Raw genomic sequence first — 22,152 nt, 5'->3', positions numbered from 1 at the left:
TGAAGACGTGGAAGTAGAAACCAAAAGACTGCAATGTTTTAGGCCCTTGGCAATATCACCCATAAATATGCTATGAAAAGTGGGGACCACAACACCCAAGTACAATGTAACTCATAATCACAAATTTCATTAAAATGCTGAATTTATTGACTATAATCCATTTAATGGTAGACATAATATTTGGAGCTAAAATCAAAGAATTTCACAATAACTGAAATGTACAATGCAATGACTAAGATATGTACAACTTTTTATGATAACTGTTTTTACATTTCCCAAAGTTTGAAATTGCAGAATGAAAATGAGTGACCTAATTTTCTTTTTGAGTTTCTCATGACTGACACAGATTTAACGAATGAGACCCATTGTCGCCGACACTTCAAATCAACGATTCTCATTGAACTGGAAAAAGTACAAAAAGTAAATTTTGATAAAAATCTCATACGAGCACATATCTCATTTTTAAAACCTGGCAATCAGAAATTGAAGTTTTACAAAGTATTATACATGCATATTATGTTATACATGCATTGTATGTCAGATTGAACCCACATTGTTTTTTTTAGAAAGGAACTCATTTTAGTCAAACAGTTTACACAAAAAAATTGTACAAATTGATGGTTATTATAATATTAATGTTGGTTAAAATACAATGCTAAAAGTGAAAAATAAACAGAAACTGGCAGTTACATGATGATAGTAAAACACCCCCAATAATAATGGTACAGTCCAGTTTCAGCAGTACTATTTTAAAATAGGGGTGGCAGACAGAGTGATGGGCACATTTCATTCAGAAAAAAAAGAAATTTACAAAATGCATATATTCATTATTAAAGTTTGATGCTGACGAGTGGGAGAATAACAGTGATAGCAAGATTTCAATTAAAAAAGAAAAAAAATATATATAGAAAATTCAGTGTCTTCCTGGGCAAATTATGTAACCCTAGTTAATTTGCATAACAATACAAGTATTGTTATCTTAAGTGAGCTTTGTTATTGATCTAAAATTGTCTGGGGAGAATTCTTGAAATCACAAAAACATGAATTAAATTTGCTCTACAACTGACTTCAGTACAAATGAGAAGCTAATTGACAGTCGTAAGAAGAAGAAAAAACATGAAGGATCATAAATTGTGTATATATTACAGCAAATACAATACACAGTAGAAGAAATTAGATAACCACAAAAAACTATTATTCACAACAATTTTCAATCAACATTTCTCAAACAGTTTTCCATGACAACCATTGTTTCATCTAAGAAGTTTTGTTAAAATTGCAAGAAGTTTTTATATAATATAGCATGATAATGCAAACCAACTAGGGAGTATGTTAAGACCCCTCAACTTAATGACAAGTCAGCTATAAATGAGAAACAGATAACAATTCAGGAAACAATTGAGACAGGGACCACGGTGCAGTTGAGTTGAAGCAAATGTACAAGGCAGAATTTGATAAATTGGAAAAAAAACTCCCAATGAACAGCTCTTTGATTGGTTGTTAAGGGTTAGGTGGTCAATCTGGCTAAGTTGTGTTAGTTGTTTCACACTGAATCTGACGTTGTGGAGTTATTCCTATCAAAACAATGTCATTATTTTCTGTGTTTTTTTCTACACTCAATGCTGATTTTGTAATCAAACAAATGAGACATAACATTGTTTATAAATTTTCATCGAATTCAAAATTTGACCTTTTGCAAAAGAAGCAATATTTAGAGTTATTTTATGAAAGAAAATCCACCTGCATCATAGGAAAAATAAACCCGAAATCTGTCCTCTTGACTTTGTGGTGCCGTTTGACATTCCTTCACCCATTTCAAAATCGATAAATCGTACAGCCAGTTTCGTCCCATCTTTTGTATACTGGATCTTGTTTTCTATACCATCATCACCATAACATGTTTTTAAATCGACAGTTGTTTGAACAATAACTGTGTATAGTGAATTGTTTTGCATCCTTACGACAGATTTGAAGATCACTACAAATTCTGTACCTTTTCTATGTGTTTCGGATGAAACCAGTGTGATGTTATGCCTATCTAATACAGAAACACGGACAGTTATGGCATGGTTTGGGTCCCCAAATAGCTGCACTCCATGCAATCGTGCAGATGACCCTGACGGTGTATTTACCATGAAAGAGATTCTATCACCTTCAAACTTATTGCAACTCCAATTTACTTCTTGACAAATTTTTCGGAATCTTTGTACACATATGGCGTTTTCTGAAATTATGCTTCGTGGGCGTGTATTAAAATGCACCGTCTGTGGGACTGGCGTCTTACAAACGATGAATTGCTGTATTAAACTTGTAAGGCTAGCATCCAGGATTTGCTGGCTCACTACTATTCTTGTGAATGTTTCAAGTGAACATTCAGTAAATCTTATGTGGGGAACAAACTCTTCCCACGCAAATGGAATGTCTAAATTGTCTTCCTCGTGTACTATTGAAGTATGTGTCACCCATTTGTCAAGCAGATCAAGTACGATGTCTTCATGAATTGCCAAAGTATCCCGCTCAATTATTTCTATGACAAGATGTTTTGGCAAATCACAGAACTGGCCAATGTTTAAATTATTGTTAAGAATAATAGGCGCCATTCTATCAAGAAATTGTAGACACTGTTCCTTAAGCTCGCTGAACTTGTGATTATCTGCTATAGGAAGGACCCTTAAGACATTGCTGTGAGTGAGTGAAGATAAATAGTCAAGACATCTTGTACGCAACTCCTGTATGTTGTAAAAGTCGGCAATTATTAAAAGATCATCTGAATTGTCTAATGCTAATGGAATAGTATCATTGTACATATAGGTGATGACAAGAACCATTAGTAGTGGTGGAAAGGTTTTGCAATCTATTTCAATATGCTGCTCAGGTTCACCACTTTGACGACTTCTACTCCACCTGTTGTTAAACTGTGTAGCAAACACATCCGAGAATAATGACAGTACAACGGAATGGACCTTTAAGCGCTGTTCATCTTGCAAAATTAAGACAATATCTGTTCTTCTGTGGTTCTTACTGAAATCTTCTTGTAATTTTTCTAGTAATGACACCATTGTGTTCCTAAAGGAGGCAATATAAATCAAAGAAAGCTTAGAAAGAACTCCCGTGTGCTGAGAGTATTGAAGACACATTAAAAATTAATTTAAAATTACTTGTACTTGAGATATTGATGAAAAAGCTGAAAACTATAATTATCTAAATCAGTTAACTAATATGAACAGATTTGAGTGTAAAACAAAGGTCTACGTAATGTAATATCCATGTACCAAGTTCCATTGAAATGTGCTTAGAATTATGAATTATTATGCTAATTAAAGAATTAATATAAACAAATTTCAACCCAAAATTAATCGGGCCTGTCTATTGTCCTAGAGCATATATATACCAAATTGTATTCAAATGTGATGATCAGTAATTGAGATATCAGTGTTAATTAATTATGTTAATTAGATGATTAATAATCATAAATATTTACCAAAAACTAATTGAGACTCTGCATAGTCCTAGGCTCATTGAAATGTGATGAGTACTCTTTAAAAGTTTCATTATTGGTTCTGTATATATCAGTGGTTCATGGACAAGCAGAAAAATTAACTTATTATGCAAATTAGGGAATTAATAAGCACAATTGTGTATCCTAAAACTAATCAGGTCTCTGCATAGTCCTAGAAGATATATGTCGCAAGTCTCATTGAAATATGATGATTAATACTGAGATATCAGGCGAAAAGCTGCACATTAACTAATTATGCTAATAAGGTCCTTGAGTAACAATGTACCAAGTTTTATTGAAATGTGATTAGTACTTGGTATCAGTGGAAAAGTAGAAAATGTATCAATCTTTATGCAAATTAGGTAATTAATATGCATGGATTTTACTAAAACCTGATCAAATTTGCGCATTGGCCCAGAGCATCTATGCACTAAATTTCATCAAAAATCAATGTATGGTTCTTGACATATCAGTGGAACAGACGGACACACACTAACTGCAAAGACTCCCATTCTGTGCTTCGCACAGAGGGAGTCAAATACCTTTTGTATTGTTGAGAATTTGCAAATGTTTATTTGATATTGAATTCTGACAGTAATAATAATGCATGCTTTTATGTGCAATGTGGTTTGATTTGACAGAAAAATGTGTTCATTCCCATCACTGTTGATTAGTCTGGCCAACCAGCGATAAGAATCAAATTTTCGCCAAACTGGTGAAAGTTGATCCTTATTGTCGGTAGTGACGGTTATAATGAGATTTGAGTCTATGATTTCTTGCGATAAGAGATACATACAATTTCGTTTATTTTAGAGATATCATCTAACAACCACTCAAAACAATCATACAACCTCATTATTTTTTATTCATAAAAATAAATCAAAGTTAACATATAATACAATATTGAATTATAAAATGTAAAGTAACAGAAACTATTAATTAATGTGCTCAATCATGAACTAACTCAATTAAAATAATTAGTGTTGACATAAAACATTAACTAATTAAATGCATATAACTGTTTTAACCCGAAATGAAACATGTAATAACATTTATGTTGAAACGATGTTTATGATTTCAGATGATTCTTCATGTGAAATAAACTTCATCGTAATCAGTCAAAGTAGTGTTGCAGCTGTCAGTTGGTATCTGGAAAATGAAAATGTATAAAATAAATGTACCCCATATATTGTAAGTATGCATGAAGACAGTACAGCGGAAGTTTCGACCGACAAGCAGCGGAGGTCGTTGCGACAGCTACTGTCTGAGTGCATACTTTGAAGTATCCCTGTAATAACTATACATCGTTTCCTTCCAAGCGTACATCATGGGAATGCCGAAATCCAAAACATTCCAGCCTACACGCGTAATCTTTCCATATTTGAAATTCACATTTCCTTATATGATAGGATAAAAATACCCTGTGAATGACCGCAAAATTACGGCACAATTTATTATTAGAAAATACATTATAACAATTTGAATTGAAAATTACATCAGGATTATTGACAGAAGTGATGATTTATGTACAAGACAGAGAAATATTGAATAGCATATTTGCATATTTGATGAAATTTAAAGAATTTATGATATACAATTTAGTAATGTATATAGTAATTTTCACTTACTTCCTTAACAGCAAGAGTTCTTGTCATTTCTGACACAAACAACAAATCACGATCTGCAGGATTTAGTACATACTTATGTGTGCATGGGTGTGTGTCACAGGATAAACACACTAAGGCAAATTGTGCTGGTAAAGTGACAGGCATGTCTGCAATTGTCCAATCAAATACATCCTGAAATTGAGAAAAAATGTTTATAAAATCATGTTATATTACATAGTTCGGCTGCCGCGTACATTTATATTAAACAATGCCACTAAATTGTATTAAATAGTATACAGAAAATAAGGAGTCTAATTATTCGAGAGACTCTTAGGTATTTAAGTTGTCAACATCAAGCAGATTATACTCAATAGTCAGCTCTGAATATATATCCCAAACAAATCTCACTGATGCGATGCAAATACACATGCACATGTTTAAAACATGCATATTAAATACTAGTTCAATTCACCAAAAACAAGTCATTGAAAATAATACAGTCCCCATTAAATTTGTTGTGCTCGTCATATTTAAGCGGAGGGATTGTTGCGCATGGCAAATACAACAGATTGTTTATTTACATCATATTCGAACACGTGTTGCGTGACGACCCCTCCGGTTTAAGACATAGCAAAGAAAAACATAGATCACAAGTGAAAATAAAACAAATTGAGGTGCATGTCTATGTTATTGCACTTGCTAAAATAAATCCTTACATGGGGCTTACAATGTTAACATACGTGTAATGACCGATTCTAGGATAGGGAATACAGCAATTGTAACTCTTTGTAATTGTATTGTTAGTTCTGGACTAAGGTGGCTAATAGACCCTTTGTGCAAGTCAAGCACCCTTTGGTGTTGAATAATATAGTGAAGGCAGTGTCCTCAAATTTGCAGTTTTAATAAAGTTCAAAATAATGCGTTGAATACAATTCATCGTTTGTCATGCCTCTAATTTAAATTCACATGGCAGGGGGTGTTAAACAATAGTGGACTATTTGTGAATTACACTTGCCCATCTACATTATAAAATTAAAAGAACCCCCCCCCCCAGGGGGAATAGCTTGTCAGTTTATTAGTGTAAAACGTTCATATCTTCATAACTATATCTGAGAGACGAAAAGCAATCTCAGATATGCGAAAGGCGCTTGTTCGCTTTGACAAAATGCAGTAAGACATGTAATTGGTGAAACAAACATTAGCATGTGAATCACCCTTGAGGGTGAATGACAAGCGTAAAGCATAGGTCAGATTAACTGGCATGTCAAAAAAAAACACCAACATTCAGAGTAAGCTAGGCATAGGCCCGATTCAAAAATGTCTAAGCATGTCAAAGTTATCACATTTTGAAACAAACAAGATGGCCGCCAGTCGGCCATATTTGATCAAATTGCAAATTGAATTGACATGAATCCATTTATGGCATGCTAAATATCAATGAATATCAAAGAAAGCTTAGAAAAAACTCCCATGTGCTGAGAGTATTGGAAACACATTAAAACTATTCAAAAATACTTGTACTAATAATGCAAATCAGAAAATTAATATGAACAGATTTGAGTGTAAAACTAATGAGGTCAGCGCAATGTAACAGACCATCTATGTACCAAGTTTTATTGAAATGTGATTAGAACCAAAAAATTATGAATTATTATGCTAATCAGGGAATTAATATGAACAGATTTTAACCCCAATCAGCTTTGTACATTTTTCTTGAGTATTTTTGCACTAAGTGTCATTGAAATGGAATAATTAGTACTTTAGATATCAGTGTGATAGCTTAAAATTGGTCAATTATTCAAATTAGATAATTAATATGTACAGATTTTAATCCACAACTAATCAGGTCTGTCTATTGTCCTATATCAGTGGAAAAGCTGAAAATTAATTAATTATGCAAATTAGGTAATTAATATGTACTGATATTACCCTAAAACTATCAGGTCTGTGCAGTGTCATATGACATCTATGTACCAAGTTTCATTGAAATGTGATGATTAGTACTTGAGATATCAGTGAAAACAAGCCATGCATGGCACTGTCCCCGTTAGGTATCAAATTTAAGATATATAGTTTTATTTATAGTAATATAGCTGGAATATAACCATGTCAGGAATATGTTTTTTTAACATTAAAATGATTGACATTTGTATCTGATCGTCAAAAAAGTACTTGTCCATATTGAGAAATATTGCTCTGGAACAGCATTTAAAATCAGCCATTTTGAATACATGTATATATATAACATGATGTATAATGAATATATAAAATTTGAATATATAATGTGTCAAAGCAATTAAGAGATATGACTCTAGAAGCTCATTCATTAAAACAAAATGGCCGCCAGACAGCCATTTTGAATCCGATATGAAAAATATATGATGTGCATCAGGAACCTGTAATGTCTAATATATGTACCAAGTTTGAACACAATCCATCCATAAATGCTTGATATTTGATGATTTCTTAGCACAAAAATGGCCACCATTTAGCCATTTTGAATAGGATCATCAAACCAATATATCCGTCTATCTATAACATGATGTATAATGAATATTTAAAATTTGAACATAATCAGTGAAAGCAAATCAGAGATATGGCACGAGAACCACATTCATTAAAACAAAATGGCCGCCAGTCGGCCATTTTAAATCTTATCTGAGAAACAAAATTATTTGCATCAAGTCCAACGTATATACAAGGTTTGAACAAAATGCATCTGTAAACAGCTGAAAAATGTTTGATTTTGATGATTTTTAGCACAAAAATGGCCGGCATTCGGCCATCTTGAATCAGATCGTGAAACAAATTGACGTGCATATGTATAATATCATGTATGATGTATGTGTGAAGTTTGATTGTGATTGGTACAGGCATTTCTAAGATGCAGGTCCGAACATATGCACAGATGCACACACGGAGGTCAAAACATAAGTCCCCGTTTTCGGACTGCGTCCGAACAGGAACTAAAAACGAAAATTGACTAATCATTATGCAAACTAGTTTATTAATATGCACGGATTTTCACCCAAAACTAATCAAAACCTAGCATTAGTTCAGAACATCTATGTACCAAGTTTCATCAAAATCCAATGAGTGGTTGTTTAGATATCAGTAGAACAATCATGGAACAGCTAAAAATTAGCTAATTATCATGCAAATTAGGTAATTAATATGCATGGATTTCTACCAAAACCTAATCAAATCTGCGCATTGACCCATAGCATCTATGCACCAAGTTTCATCAAAAACCAATGTATGGTTCTTAAGATAGAAGTGCAACAGACGGACATACATACAGACACACTAACTGCAAAGACTCCCATTATGTGCTTCGCACATGGGAGTCAATGATACATGGGTGACAGATATATAGTACTATTGCCGAAAAATAAAAACAGCTGTTTTTCAACCATTTTTGATCTGATTATGAAACAAACTGACATGTATGATGTATGTGCCAAATATGAATGAAAATGGTACATAAATCTTGGAAATATAGTAGTAAGGCCAAAAAGTCAGATGGCTGTCAATCGGCAATCCTTGGTCTGATTTTGACAGAAATTGTAATGGACATGTATACTAACAGTCGGCCATTTTTAACTCGCTAAACCACTGTACTTCGCCTGAACGGGGACTAATTAAAAGCAACATAAAATTTTTATTTTGCAAGTTTTGGCTACTAAATTCTTAAATACAAGCATGTGTCATTTACCTTTACAACATCTAAATGGCGGAACGGTCTTTCAATAACATTGTTATTATACTCAACAGATAAAGTTATTCGTCTCTCATTTACTGAAGGAAATACTAGAGCCTTCATCCTTTCTTCTGCTGTCTGTGAATATAAAATAAACCCATTAAGAAATAATCATGAGGGTTCACACAGCTCAGATGATCTGTTAAGGTTGAATAATGAGTGCAAAAACAAATTGAATTGAGCCATATCTCAAGGTATATTTTCAAAATTCAAAAGGAAAGTTACCTGTTTTCTTTCTTCAAGTTTCTTCTCCAAAATGTCCTTATAAAAATAGATATAGATAGTAATTGAACATTTGAGGTCATACTTAACAAAATACAATTATTTACAGTGGCAGCAATACTGTAAGTGTGTTTGACAGGAAGCTAATACAATAATTCTGCAAATTCAAAATCACAAAATCAATGGAAAACACAATGTTTTCCGAAAAACAGAATGCATTCTACCTGTATAGCTGCAGCACTGCTTGTGGGCGGGACTTCAGTACCAGCTTCCAGGACATTAAGTATTTCATCAATCTGATGCTCATCTTCATCTTCCAAATTTATTTCCACTAACTCATTCACAGCATATGCAGCTTCCTCCTCCTCAACAATCTGAGCCATGCTCATATCACTTTCCTCAATACCTATGTTGTTGTTCACAGCATCTAATTGGTTAATATTATCCATCACCTCAACATTCTGAGCCAAGCTCTTGTCAATAGTGGGACTGTTCCCATCATCTGTGAAAATGCTCTCATCACTCTGGTCAGTGCTCTGCAACTCAAGTCATAATGAATTATCATTATCATTTCAACAATAATAAAATGCGTATCAACATATTTTCTATAAAACTAGTTTTGCAAGATTATTTATCAAACAATATCTTAAATTAAAATTGTATATGGCTATTATTTAGCATATGTCTGAGCATCAAAAATAATTGACATGATAGTTTACCTCTTCTTCTTTGTCGTCAGTACTGCGCCGTTTCGCAAGAAAACGTTTACTTAGTTCTGCCCTTCCTGTAGTAAAAAAGGAAACTAAGCATCAAACAGAACACCAATACAGATTTCTCAGTGAATATGATTTTTCTGTGAAAAAAACGAGGTACACATGTTGTGGTTTGCTGTAAATGAATTTGACAGTATGACAAAAACAGTTTTATATCAGTACTGATACTTTACAAGGACAATTAGCTATGTGTGTGATGTATTATAGTGTATGTCCAGTGACTATAACTAACCTGTCCCAGGCGCATACATGTACACATTCCACTTTGTTGATGGTGTTCTTGCCCTGGCATGCTTGTCAGCCAGCATTTGGTAAGTATATAGAGATGGCTTAGGTAACTTTTCAAACTCGCCAACAGCATTAAGAAGGTAGGGTACAAAGTGCACATTTGGTTTGAAGGCTTCTGACGTTAACACCATCCACTGTTCAGCATTTGAAGTGGTTTTGACATGAATGGGAATGTAACCAACTTTCCCTATGTCAGTGCAAAATGATTTTCTTACCAACTTCAAAGTGCCCAATACTTTTTCCAATATTTTAACATGCAATACCTGTAACAATAATCAAACAAAATAATGAAATAATAAATGAATTAATGACAAAAGATGAGTAAAAAACAAAACAGATAAAAACATATTTACCTTTGTCACTGCTTTATTATGTTTTGGGGCCAATGCCTTTGACGTCAATCTTCTTTTTCTACTTTCTTGAAGTTTGTCTTCAAACTTCAGTTTAAGCACATTAAGGCTCTCCTGTGCTTCTATAATTTCGAATTAAATAAAAAAAAGACATTATTTACAATAGCCTTGTACAATGTGTGTACAGTCTTGAGCAACTATGGTGTATCATGGAACTACAAACCGCAGGAAGAACAACAGTTTTTTGACCCTTTGATCTTATTTGCGTAGCCGATATTTGCTTTCTACTTCAGATTTATCAGATAAATCTAACTTGTTTACAAGGGCTCATACCACTAATTGAATTTCCAGACGACAATGTTAACATATGACGAGATTACTATATGAAAATGATGAACAAATTTGAAAACATGGCTTATATATGATCTTATATATGATGGAATATCATTAGACGGTAGTTTTCCATGCAGAAAAAAATCCCCAAAATTTAAACCCTGAGAGTTATTTATCAAAATCTACCACTTGGTGGCGCCCTATACCCATACAATTAGTTGTAGAAAGTGGCAACATACACACTCAGCATAACACCAAATTAGATGGTAGGCAATGAATATAAGCCTGATTATTAGATGCAGTACTGTAAGGTATAATGTTCTCATTCACCACAAACAAGTACAGACCAACATTTGGCATGATTAGTAATTTTAATTAATTTCTAAAAATAATACATAGAATTATGACAATTGAAGGTAGTTTATCACTATAATTATAACAAAAAAATTCTACTGAATCATTATTCATTATAGCTCATTATTTCTCCAATTAATTAAAAACAAAAAAACAATACCAGGGTATCTGCATTTAAGCCAGAGACACATGCCGGGCAACCTTGGATATACCAAAACACAACAGTGCTTTGAGTTACCATGGCCACACATGGAATTTGCTCTACATTAAAAGTTTAATTGAATCTTATGTGAAAAAAAAGTAGTTCAACGAAACAATTTTATGATTTAAAAAGAAATAAAAATAAAAATATACAAACAAGAAAAGGGTCTAGATATAAAATACTCATATTACACATCCCTGATCAAATTAAATCCAAATCAACAGGACTTCTGATTAATTGGGGGGGGGGGGGCTACAAGCACTGTTCAATAATAAACTCAAGATGGGATTAATTAGCAAAGTATTCACAACAATTCTGAGAAAAAAAACAATAATTGTGAAATTGAAAGAGTTGTAATACTTGGCTAATATACTGACAGTATGCAAATCTCTTGTCAGTGACAAGATACACAACACAATTTTGAGAATTTATTTGAATATTTGGAAATTTGACCACATTAAACTTTGAACAGGGTACATTAGTAATGATCGCACTACAAATTGTTAAGATTGTCTGCCATAATGTGAAAATAAGACAAAAAAAACCCATAAAATGGGGTTCAGCATTTTTCTCAAAATTCCTAGAGCCATTGAAATTAGTGGCGACATGAATAATTCATTGATGAATGAATAACATTTTTGAACCACTTTAATAAAAACATTTATATTTACAGACCACAGCCCAACCGAAATCCAATTCATAAGATTAGGGCAAAAAATATACCAAATTACAAATTTTCAAAATCTTCAACCAAGATATAAGAGATTGCAGCAATAGGTGAAACGCATAGCAAAATATGACATTTCTGGATACAAAATTACTCCATTGTGTCTAAATAGTTGAATACAAAGCAAGAAAAGTGGTAAAATAAAAAAAGATTCCCAGTTACTTTGCACTACACCTGCTAAATAATTAATCTCTTTTTTTACACATGGAAACAGCTACACAGTTCTGTTGAAAAAAAATTTAAGACAAAAGACATAAGCCTATTAACTGAACTAAAACAAAGGGTGTTTTAATCTTCTTTAATCCCTGTTCTTCCTGGGGTTTGTAGTTCCAGGGAGCTGTAATAGTAGTTCCATGGGTGTATATAAAATGATTATAAAACATAAGGGCTAACATTAATCACGTAAATATGGACTCAAGGCACATAGTATTTATAAAAACATAAATAATTAAATACATGGCATATTTGTTGATATTTTCATGCTAGACATAATGTGTATTTGCACCATTGACATGGATTGCAAAAAAAAAACATACCTTTACTCAGGCTCTCTACTTCAAACGTGGAAGTCATACCTAGAGAATGAAAAGGTAATAAAAACGTAATAATAATAGTTGATTGGGAGAATATTCCAGTAATACGAAACAAGACACCCCCCCCCCCCACATTCAAAACACCTCCGTATACATGATTACATGGTACAGGGATTAGACGAGACTTGCGTCGTGTGATGTGTAGATAAGAAGAACAGATGCCTGATCACATGTTGTTTTACGACTTAGATGTTATGTAACATCCTGTTACCCTACAATTTCTGTTTGCCTAAATATTGACATGTAATAGTATACAGTTTTAACATAGACCCCTTTGCGTTCTATCTATACACTGGATCGAAACCTTCACTACAACCCGATGTGACAGTCGTTTTCCCGAGTGCGTCTAATGTGCCGCAATTTTTCATGGGATTTGGGACGGTGTTTACAAAGAAACTCCGAAATGTTTTGAATCGTATTTTATTCCTTCGACATTTAACATCAAAATAAATTTGTATAATATATAGAAAATATTCATGTAAAATATTAGGTGGTGTACTTACTGATAGGTAGGGATTAAACCACATAAATAATCCGCCGATGCTTGGATCACGCGTTCGGTAACTAAAACAAGATCACTCTTTAAATTGGTACCCGATTTCCGGCGTAAAACAACTTTCCCAAGCTATATAACCCGACAGTCATTTCACATTGTGCCTACAAACATTTCAGAATACAATTTAACTTTTTGGCAAAGCAAATAAGGTTAATTATACACGCTCACCTGCAGAACTGCGTTCGGTTCAAGAGAAACTAACCTTTGCGCCGGCGTCTTCGACAACTAAAAATGTGTATTTTATATGGAAAGCCGTACGGGACCCTGCTGCGTCGATATAAATTGCATGGTAAAACATATAGCTTCAAAATTTAGCTGCTTTTTCAACAAAAGTGCGATTTCCGATGTCTACGTTTACAAATCGGAGTAGTAGCAATCAGCGCCAAACTTATTCACAGTCGTCGCTAATTAATTAGTAGTTGTCGCAAAGCGAGTTGTAGTAGTCGCGATTTAACGGGTTATGATTTGTAGAAGTCACACGTATTTGTCGCTGACGCAGTTCCTTAATTTATAGACGACGACACTTCATTTTCCAAGTTGTCGAAGCAAACAAGTCCCCCTAGTAGACGACGCAACTTGCACTTTTCAAGATGTCGACGCAAAACGAGTCCCTCTAGTAGACTTTGCATTTTTCATTCCAAGTTGACGCAGACACACTTTTTTTCTAGTAGACGACGACGCATATAGCATTCTCAAGTTGACGCAGACGCATTTTTTCTAGTAGACGACGACGCACATTGCATTTTCAAGTTGACGCAGACCGTTTTTCTGGTAGACGACGACACAAAATGTACAGTGCATTTTCAAGTTCGACATCACGAGAATAGGTCTGTCGAGAATAAGTAAATGACAGAAACCTGGAAGTATAGTCATCGATTGACCTGATCTGAGTTGGTCATGTTCAATACTGTATGTTATTAACCGGTTTTAGTATTGCTCCCAGGCAAACGAGCACAATCAAGTATTGACTGGTATTCTGTTCATAGTTCCACCAAATATCGCTGAAATATCCATTGTACACACTAAAATATCTCGTCACCCGTTAGTCCCCCCCAAAAAAACCTATGTTGCCCACAAGTCGGAAAATTGAAAAATTGGGTCGGTCGGTCGGATTTTTTTTTTAAACTTAATTCTGTCAACGGGGGGGGGGGTATCCCCGACACCCCCCCCCCCTCCCCCCAGATCCGCCACTGGTACGTACACACGATGGCATTACTGCGATACTGACAGCGCTAAAACGTGCAAAAGCCGTCGTTTTGTTTGTGATGTAAGCGGGTGAGAGTTTTAATATAAAATGTCAAGTTTTGTAAATTCAATTAAAAATTTGTGCATTTCATTTATTAAAAATAATATTTACTACAACAAACGTATTGTTTTTGTCAATAATGTTTTTATTTAATTAAGAAAATACTTGGTGTGGCGATATTTTTAATATTGTGCACCAACTATCCTTCGAATAGCAAATGTCAAAATGGCCTGAAATGCAAAAGACGTGTTTGCTCTTCAGACTTCATAGTTCATAGTATTCGGAACATGTCAGAGAAATACAGATCAACCCGAGGTTCAAAGTCGCCACTTATCCCCCTGGGAACCCTGGGGATCAAACAACGGCCCGGTGTCATGATATGTAATCAACAAAGCATGTTAATTATGAACATATGGCAATTGACCCTGTACACACAGGAAGTCCTCATTATGCAAATTATGTGACCTTGTTTACTTATAGTTATTTGGGGTTGAATAAATCAGTTCTTAGAAGGTTTTGTCAATTACTAAACATAACATCCGGGATCGTTAATTTTTAGAGGAAACACTTTTACTGCTTAAAATGGTGAGTTTTTACTTACTCACTTTTGGGCCTATTAAAAAAAAATAATAATAAAAAAAAAACGCGACCCGATATTTTATTATTTCATATTTTTCGTTCGGTCGCTGAGGGCAACAAAACAATTTTTGTTGCCTTATGTGTTTTCGTGTAGACCACGCAAAATGGGACAATGTTTATCGCTACTGGTTATTTGTGTTCCCCTTTTCTTATAACTTAAGGGGTTGGTAATTTTAAATCATGGGTGGTTGCTGAACATTTTCTTGAAACAAATAATTTACAAGTTAGACACAGGGAAAGAAAATGCATGAAAGAAAGAAATTCAAGATAAATAAAAATGTACATATAAAACAATATGAAAAGAGTATTGCATTGGTCGCACGCTTCCATCTCCCTATATTTTAAATGCTCAATCCCCTATGTTCTGCTATTTAATATACACCTGAGCTGAAAACTGGTGTTTCATAATTACTTGCTATAGTTTTCAGCTCACCTGGGTCTGACTATTCTATTTATTCATTGTTTTAATGTCTATCAAATGATATTATTGAGAATCTAGCGGGCTATTTTATTATGGTGAATCCACATGAAAAAATGCACAATGATCTCTTAACCATGTATATTAACTACCCTGCCATCGGCAGTCCCTGACCGCTAGTACGACGTCAAACTACTAGGACCTGAACAAATTAAACTAATAATGACTTTATGTCTTTTTATATGGCGAACATGTAAATAAACACATATGTTCCAGGCGCCCTACCCCCTTCAGCCCGCAAACAAAAAATTGACAAACCCAGCCCACGTCAATAGTAGCGCCCCTTACCGAATTTCTGGATCCGCCATTGTATATACGTAAGTGATCTCAAATTGTAGTGCAGCTATATTCATAAAAATAATTATTTTTATATTGATGCCATTTACTATTGGTAACTTTTCATTATAATTGAGAAGATAATTATGATAGAAACTTGAGAAGGGGAAATAGTAAATTATATTCTCACTCATTTGTGTGCTAAATTTCTGTTTTAATGCAGTTTTTTATATAGTTTAAAACTGTGTTAGTGAACTTTTCTATATTATATAAAGCCTAACTAGTTATAGCGAAACCTTTAGGCAGTTTCAAGACATGACGTGTGATCATGGAGGTGGTGGTATGATCAACTTATAAAAAAACCTATCTTACGTGGTTACTCACGAATATTTTTGCAGATTCTTATTTGCTCAGTGACCTAAATAATTAGCATGCCACTGACAAAACAACCTTTAAATTTCCTCAAGTCACATTTCTTTTATTTATGACAAATATACGAGTTGGAGATCCATATACAAATATCAACCTCCAATAGTCTTCCATATCAAGACTGTTTCATTGGGCGGTTGCTACTATACACAGGTTTTATTTTATATAAATATTATTTCTGACTTGGTTTTTCTTAAAATTTTCTCTGCGAAGATTATCATCCGCACCCTAACTCAAATGTTGCGTTGGTGTCAATTTGAAAAATACACTGTGCGTTGTCGTTTACCAGGAAACGCGTCTGCTTCAACTTGAAAATGCAGTTTGCGTCGTCGTCTACTTGAAAATGCAATGTGCGTCAACTTGAGAATGTGTAGTGCGTCTGCGTCAACTTGAAAATGCTAATGTGTGTCGTCGACTACTAGCAAAAAAATGCGTCTGCGTCAACTTGAAATGAAAAAAGGAAAGTCACCTAGGGGGACTCGTTTTGCGTCGACAACTTGAAAAGTGCAAGTTGCGTCGTCTACTAGGGGGACTTGTTTGCTTCGACAACTTGGAAAATGAAGTGTCGTCGTCTATAAATTAAGGAACAGCGTCAGCGACAAATACGTGTGACTTCTACAAATCATCACCCGTTAAATCGCGACTACTACAACTCGCTTTGCGACAACTACTAATTAATTAGCGACGACTGTGAATAAGTTTTGCGCTTATTGCTACTACTACAATTGGTAAACGTAGACATCGGAAATCGCACTTTTGTTGAAGAAGCAGCATAATTTTGAAGCTATATGTTTTATCATGCAACTTATATTGACGTAGCAGGGTCCCGTACGGCTTTCCATAATTTTAGCGCTGTAGTCCACTGGGAAATGCGTCTGCATCAACTTGAAAAAGTTATGTGCGTCGTCGTCCACTGGGAAATGCGACTGCGACAACTTGAAAATAAAATGTGTAGTGCGTCTGCGTCAACTTGATATGCTAATGTGCGTCGTCGACTACTAGCAAAAAATGCGACTGCGTCAACTTGAAAATGCTAATGTGCGTCGTCGACTACTTGCAAAAATGTGTCTGCGTCAACTTGAAATAAAAAAAGGAAAGACACCTAGGGGGCTCGTTTTGCGTCGACAACTTGAAAACTGTAAGTTGCTTCGTCTACTAGGGGGACTTGTTTGCTTCGACAACTTGGAAAATGAAGTGTCGTCGTCTATAAATTAAGGAACTGCGTCAGCGACAAATACGCTGTAGTGTGTTAGTGACTTCTACAAATCATCACCCGTTAAATCGCGACTACTACAACTCGCTTTGCGACAACTACTAATTAATTAGCGACGACTGTGAATAAGTTTGGCGCTGATTGCTACTACTACAATTGGTAAACGTAGACATCGGAAATCGCGCTTTTGTTGAAGAAGCAGCAAAATTTTGAAGCTATATGTTTTACCATGCAATTTATATTGACGCAGCAGGGTCCCATACGGCTTTCCATACAAAACACTACTGAGTTACATATGATACCTGTCAATCATGAACAAAAGCTTGCGATCATCAAACAATATGTACGTGGGCGCACCACTTCTATTTCAAAAAGACATCAAAAAACGTTACAAAGTGCTCTCAACTCAAATCAACTCACAAAGACAAAAGATACGCAAACACTAATTCATGACAGATGCATAGTTTACAACACTATGTACAAATTACATCTGACAGTTCATACTTCACATTGAAGAGCAAAATATATAACATATATGGGACATTAGTGGATTTTTATTGTGTTGGTGGTCAAAAAACACTTATAACAACACTGGGTCGCGAATAGAAAGTCGACGTAATGCGTTTAAGAAATTCCTACGGCATTTCAAGCGGGGTCGGTCGCAGAGCCCCGTTTGAAATGACTTTTGTTATTTCACAAACACATTGAGGCATTTGATTGAACCATAACAGTTTAAAATCAAAGAAAGCTTAGTAAAAACTCCCGTGTGCTGAGAGTATTGAAGACACATTAAAAATTAATTAAAAATTACTTGTACTTGAGATATTGATGGAATAGCTGAAAACTAATTATGTAAATCAGGTAACTGATATGAACAGATTTGAGTGTAAAACTAATAAGGCCTGCGTAATGTAATATATATGTACCAAGTTTCATTGAAATGTGATTAGAACAAAAAACTATGAATTATTATTAGAGAATTAATATGAACAAATTTCAACCCAAAATTAATCGGGCCTGTCTATTGTTCTAGAGAATTTATGTACCAAATTTTATTTAAATGTGATGATCATTAATTGAGATATCAGTGTTAATTATTTATTTAGGTTTTATAATTAATAAGCATAAATATTTACCAAAAACTAATTGGGTCTCTGCATAGTTCCAGGTTCATTGAAATGTGATGATGTATACTCTTATGAAAGTTTCAATAAAATCCAATTAGTGGTTCTTTATATTTCAGTGGAACATTCATGGAAAAAAATAACTAATTATGCGAATTAGGTAATTAATATCCACAATTATTTACCCTAAAACTAATTAGGTATATACCTAGTCCTAGAGGATCTATGTAGCAAGTCTCATTGAAATATGGTGAGTACTTGAGTTATCAAGCGAAAAGCTGAAAATTAACTAATTATACTAATAAGGTGATTAATATGCACAATTATTTACCTAAAACTAATCAGGGGTCTGCACAGTCTTTAAGTAACTATGTACCATGTTTCATTGAAATGTGATGATTACTACTTGAAATATTAAAAATTAAAAAATAATTAATTATGCAAATTAGGTAATTAATATGTACTGATATTACACTAAACACTATAAGGTCTGTGCAGTGTCCTATGATATCTATGTACCAAGTTTTATTGAAATGTGATGATTAGTACTTGAGATATTAGTGGAAAAGCCAAAAATTGATTAATAATTATGCAAATTAGATAATTAATATCGCACGGATTTTTACCCAAAACTGATCAAATCTGCGCATTAGTTCAGAGCATCTATGTGCCAAATTTCATCAAACGGTTCTTTAGATATCAGTGGAACAATCATGGAACAGCTTAAAATCAGCTAATTATAATGCAAATCAGGTAATTAATATGAATGGATTTTTACCAAAACCTAATCAAATCTGCGTATTGGCCCAGAGCATCAATGCACCAAGTTTCATCAAAAATCAATGTATGGTTCTTGAGATATCTGTGGAACAGACACACAGACAGACACACTAACTGCAAAGACTCCCTTTTTGTGCTTCGCACACGGGAGTCAAAAAATATCAGGCCAGTCTACATCGCGAGATCCTGAGTACCACCTTGCCTGTAATTCCATTCTATTATAATAATAATGTTTTGTTACAAAGTCAAATAATGGTCAGTGGTTCGCAATACATCATCATAAGATGGCGGGGGAGGCTCGTCAGTTCTAGTTGAACTGCATGTGTCATTTTCCAACGGCGGTGCCGTTGGTGGAAGAATTTGTTCTTCAATTGACGAATTGTCTGCTTCACTGCTTTGTGATTGGCTATCTTCGAAATCGTCATCGTAATTGAATACGGTTCGTGGCGCTGCAATCTTCACAACATTTACGTAAGACGGGGGTGTGTCTAGTATTGATTTTCGATGATTTGGAGAATTGGATCTGAATTGGTTGGTATCATTTAGGGGTGGTGCCATTTCTTCGCTATGCGAAAAGTCGAAGTTACGTCGACCCAAAGACGCTGACTGTAAACTACTATCTTCGTTTTCATTGCCGTCATCGTCGTTGTTGTCGCTATTTACTGTTGCTGAAGTACTCTCATGATTGTCACTTATTGCAGATCTGTTAATAAATAAAAGATAGAAAATGAATTATAGTACAAAACAAAGACAACACTGTACTTCTCCAAAATAAGAATTTCTCATTGTGTTTTAGACCCTGTATAGTTGGGATATTTTTTTTATTTCTGTTTTATAGACACATAGGGCGCTACGGTAATACGAAAATCATAGTCACAAATAGTATGCAAATGAGTCTATTGACAGTTAGCTGTATTATGCAAATGAGTCTATTGACAGCTAGCTGTCTGATGTATTATGCAAATGAGTCTATTGACAGTTAGCTGTTTTATGTATTATGCAAATGATTCTATTGACAGTTATCTGTCTGATGTATTATGCAAATGAGTCTATTGACAGTTATCTGTCTGATGTATTATGCAAATGAGTCTATTGACAGTTATCTGTCTGATGTTTTATGCAAATGAGTCTATTGACAGTTATCTGTCTGATGTATTATGCAAATGAATCTATTGACAGTTATCTGTCTGATGTATTATGCAAATGAGTCTATTGACAGTTATCTGTCTGATGTATTATGCAAATGAGTCTATTGACAGTTATCTGTCTGATGTATTATGCAAATGAGTCTATTGACAGTTATCTGTCTGATGTATTATGCAAATGAGTCTATTGACAGTTAGCTGTCTGATGTATTATGCAAATGAGTCTATTGACAGTTAGCTGTCTGATGTATTATGCAAATCGTCTATTGACAGTTAGCTGTCTGATGTATTATGCAAATGAGTCTATTGACAGTTATCTGTCTGATGTATTATGCAAATGAGTCTATTGACAGTTAGCTGTCTGATGTATTATGCAAATGAGTCTATTGACAGTTAGCTGTCTGATGTATTATGCAGCATCAAAATAGTCATGTGACTATGACTTACTGTGTGGCTCATATTTTCATAATTTTGGCAGGACGGCCACTATAAGGTGTTGGGTACTGTGCCACTGTGTGGTTTTATTGTTTCTGGGTTTGAATATACAAATCCGATTAAGATCTCTGTTCATTGTTGTATGGTGATAAAGGGTGGCGATTTTCGCACCACGCATGTGCAAGATATGGGTCCCATATAAACAAACAAGTACACTCAAACTGAGAGGTTATCAAGCTTTAATTAGGTATTTTTTGCTGATTGAAAAGAGTCGCCGACGGTAGTGAAAGTGAACCCGTACTCCTGATTTCAATCGGAAAGCGCATTGGATTGTGTCGCACATGCGCGGCTCGACTATCGCCGCACATCAAATAAAGTATACATACTCCAAAATTTCGCCTGTTGTCGTTCCATTTAAAGATTGCAGAGAAACTGCTGCTTGATTGCTCGCTTCATTATTGGTGCTTTTACATTTTCCTTTAATGTGTGATGCCAATAGTGAACAAAAGAAAAATACTAGCATTCCTACGATGGGACCCACCAAAGCGAATGCTGGAAATCCTGTGTGGAACAAATATTATTGCTAATTAAATATCAACGTATATATTATATCAACAGAACTTGGAACGAGATCAAACGTACACAATTATATATAATTGGCTGTTTAATATTGGAACGGGTTTGGATATATTATATTGATAAAACTTGAATTTGAGTCATCCATGCACACAGAATGATAGATGATGACATTTCACTGGCTCAGTGGGAACAATATTTATAAAGTAACCAACTTGTATATAACCATACCTTTTTCGTGAGGTGTGTCAAAGCCACAGAAGTCATAGCCATCAACTAGCCATACGCTAAGTGAAATACAACGACCATCGCTACATCTAACATCATTGTCATCAATACATGACTCGTGAGTCTCTGTAATAAAGTGTTACCTCATCATCAGCATTAACATAACGACGTCATTTGAGGACGAACAACATTTTATCCCAGATTGTGAATTTCTTGATAAAGAAAGAGAGGAGCTGTTTCGGGAAATAGGAATTAAAAATAAACTAAATAAAACAGACAATTTCATTAAAATAATGACGTGTAGACGTGTTTCATGAAA

General features: G+C 34.4%; 3 protein-coding genes across 4 annotated transcripts in view; all 3 read right to left on the bottom strand.

Annotated features, from left to right (window-relative positions):
* Nucleotides 1–124: 124 nt before the first annotated feature.
* LOC144344543 (BTB/POZ domain-containing protein 1-like) lies at nucleotides 125–13,826 on the bottom strand. The gene is made up of 2 exons (XM_085499961.1): nucleotides 13,467–13,826; nucleotides 125–3,066 (listed from the first exon to the last, which is right to left on the bottom strand). The coding sequence occupies exon 2, from the start codon at nucleotides 3,057–3,059 to the stop codon at nucleotides 1,746–1,748; it is 1,314 nt and encodes a 437-aa protein (XP_085356087.1). The 5' UTR covers nucleotides 3,060–3,066; nucleotides 13,467–13,826; the 3' UTR covers nucleotides 125–1,745.
* Nucleotides 4,345–13,573, bottom strand: LOC146741471 (uncharacterized). Of its 2 annotated transcripts, XM_085499962.1 has the most exons (11): nucleotides 13,433–13,573; nucleotides 13,212–13,272; nucleotides 12,652–12,690; nucleotides 10,503–10,621; nucleotides 10,094–10,412; nucleotides 9,808–9,872; nucleotides 9,313–9,624; nucleotides 9,092–9,127; nucleotides 8,822–8,944; nucleotides 5,128–5,298; nucleotides 4,345–4,648 (listed from the first exon to the last, which is right to left on the bottom strand). In XM_085499962.1, the coding sequence occupies exons 3-11, from the start codon at nucleotides 12,686–12,688 to the stop codon at nucleotides 4,589–4,591; spliced, it is 1,242 nt and encodes a 413-aa protein (XP_085356088.1). In that variant the 5' UTR covers nucleotides 12,689–12,690; nucleotides 13,212–13,272; nucleotides 13,433–13,573; the 3' UTR covers nucleotides 4,345–4,588. The 2 variants fall into 2 exon arrangements, with proteins under 2 accessions (XP_085356088.1, XP_085356089.1); XM_085499963.1 differs by lacking the exon at nucleotides 13,212–13,272 and having other exon boundaries at nucleotides 13,433–13,539.
* A 4,042-nt stretch (nucleotides 13,827–17,868) lies between the features above and the next one.
* The window catches only part of LOC144358023 (cubilin-like), a 157,236-nt gene continuing 152,952 nt past the window's right edge, over nucleotides 17,869–22,152 (bottom strand). Inside the window, exons 9-11 of the mRNA XM_085499957.1 lie at nucleotides 21,837–21,959; nucleotides 21,416–21,590; nucleotides 17,869–20,152 (exon numbers count right to left, since the gene is read on the bottom strand). Of these exons, the coding sequence (XP_085356083.1) occupies nucleotides 19,687–20,152; nucleotides 21,416–21,590; nucleotides 21,837–21,959 (764 nt within the window). The 3' untranslated portion in view covers nucleotides 17,869–19,686. The remainder of the gene's footprint in view (nucleotides 20,153–21,415; nucleotides 21,591–21,836; nucleotides 21,960–22,152) is intronic.

This window comes from Saccoglossus kowalevskii, chromosome 6 (assembly GCF_978046115.1).
Source record: "Saccoglossus kowalevskii chromosome 6, keSacKowa6.1, whole genome shotgun sequence".
NCBI classification, from domain to species: domain Eukaryota; kingdom Metazoa; phylum Hemichordata; class Enteropneusta; family Harrimaniidae; genus Saccoglossus; species Saccoglossus kowalevskii.
Note: the sequence above shows the minus strand (reverse complement) of the source record. Positions and strands in the feature narration are given on the sequence as shown.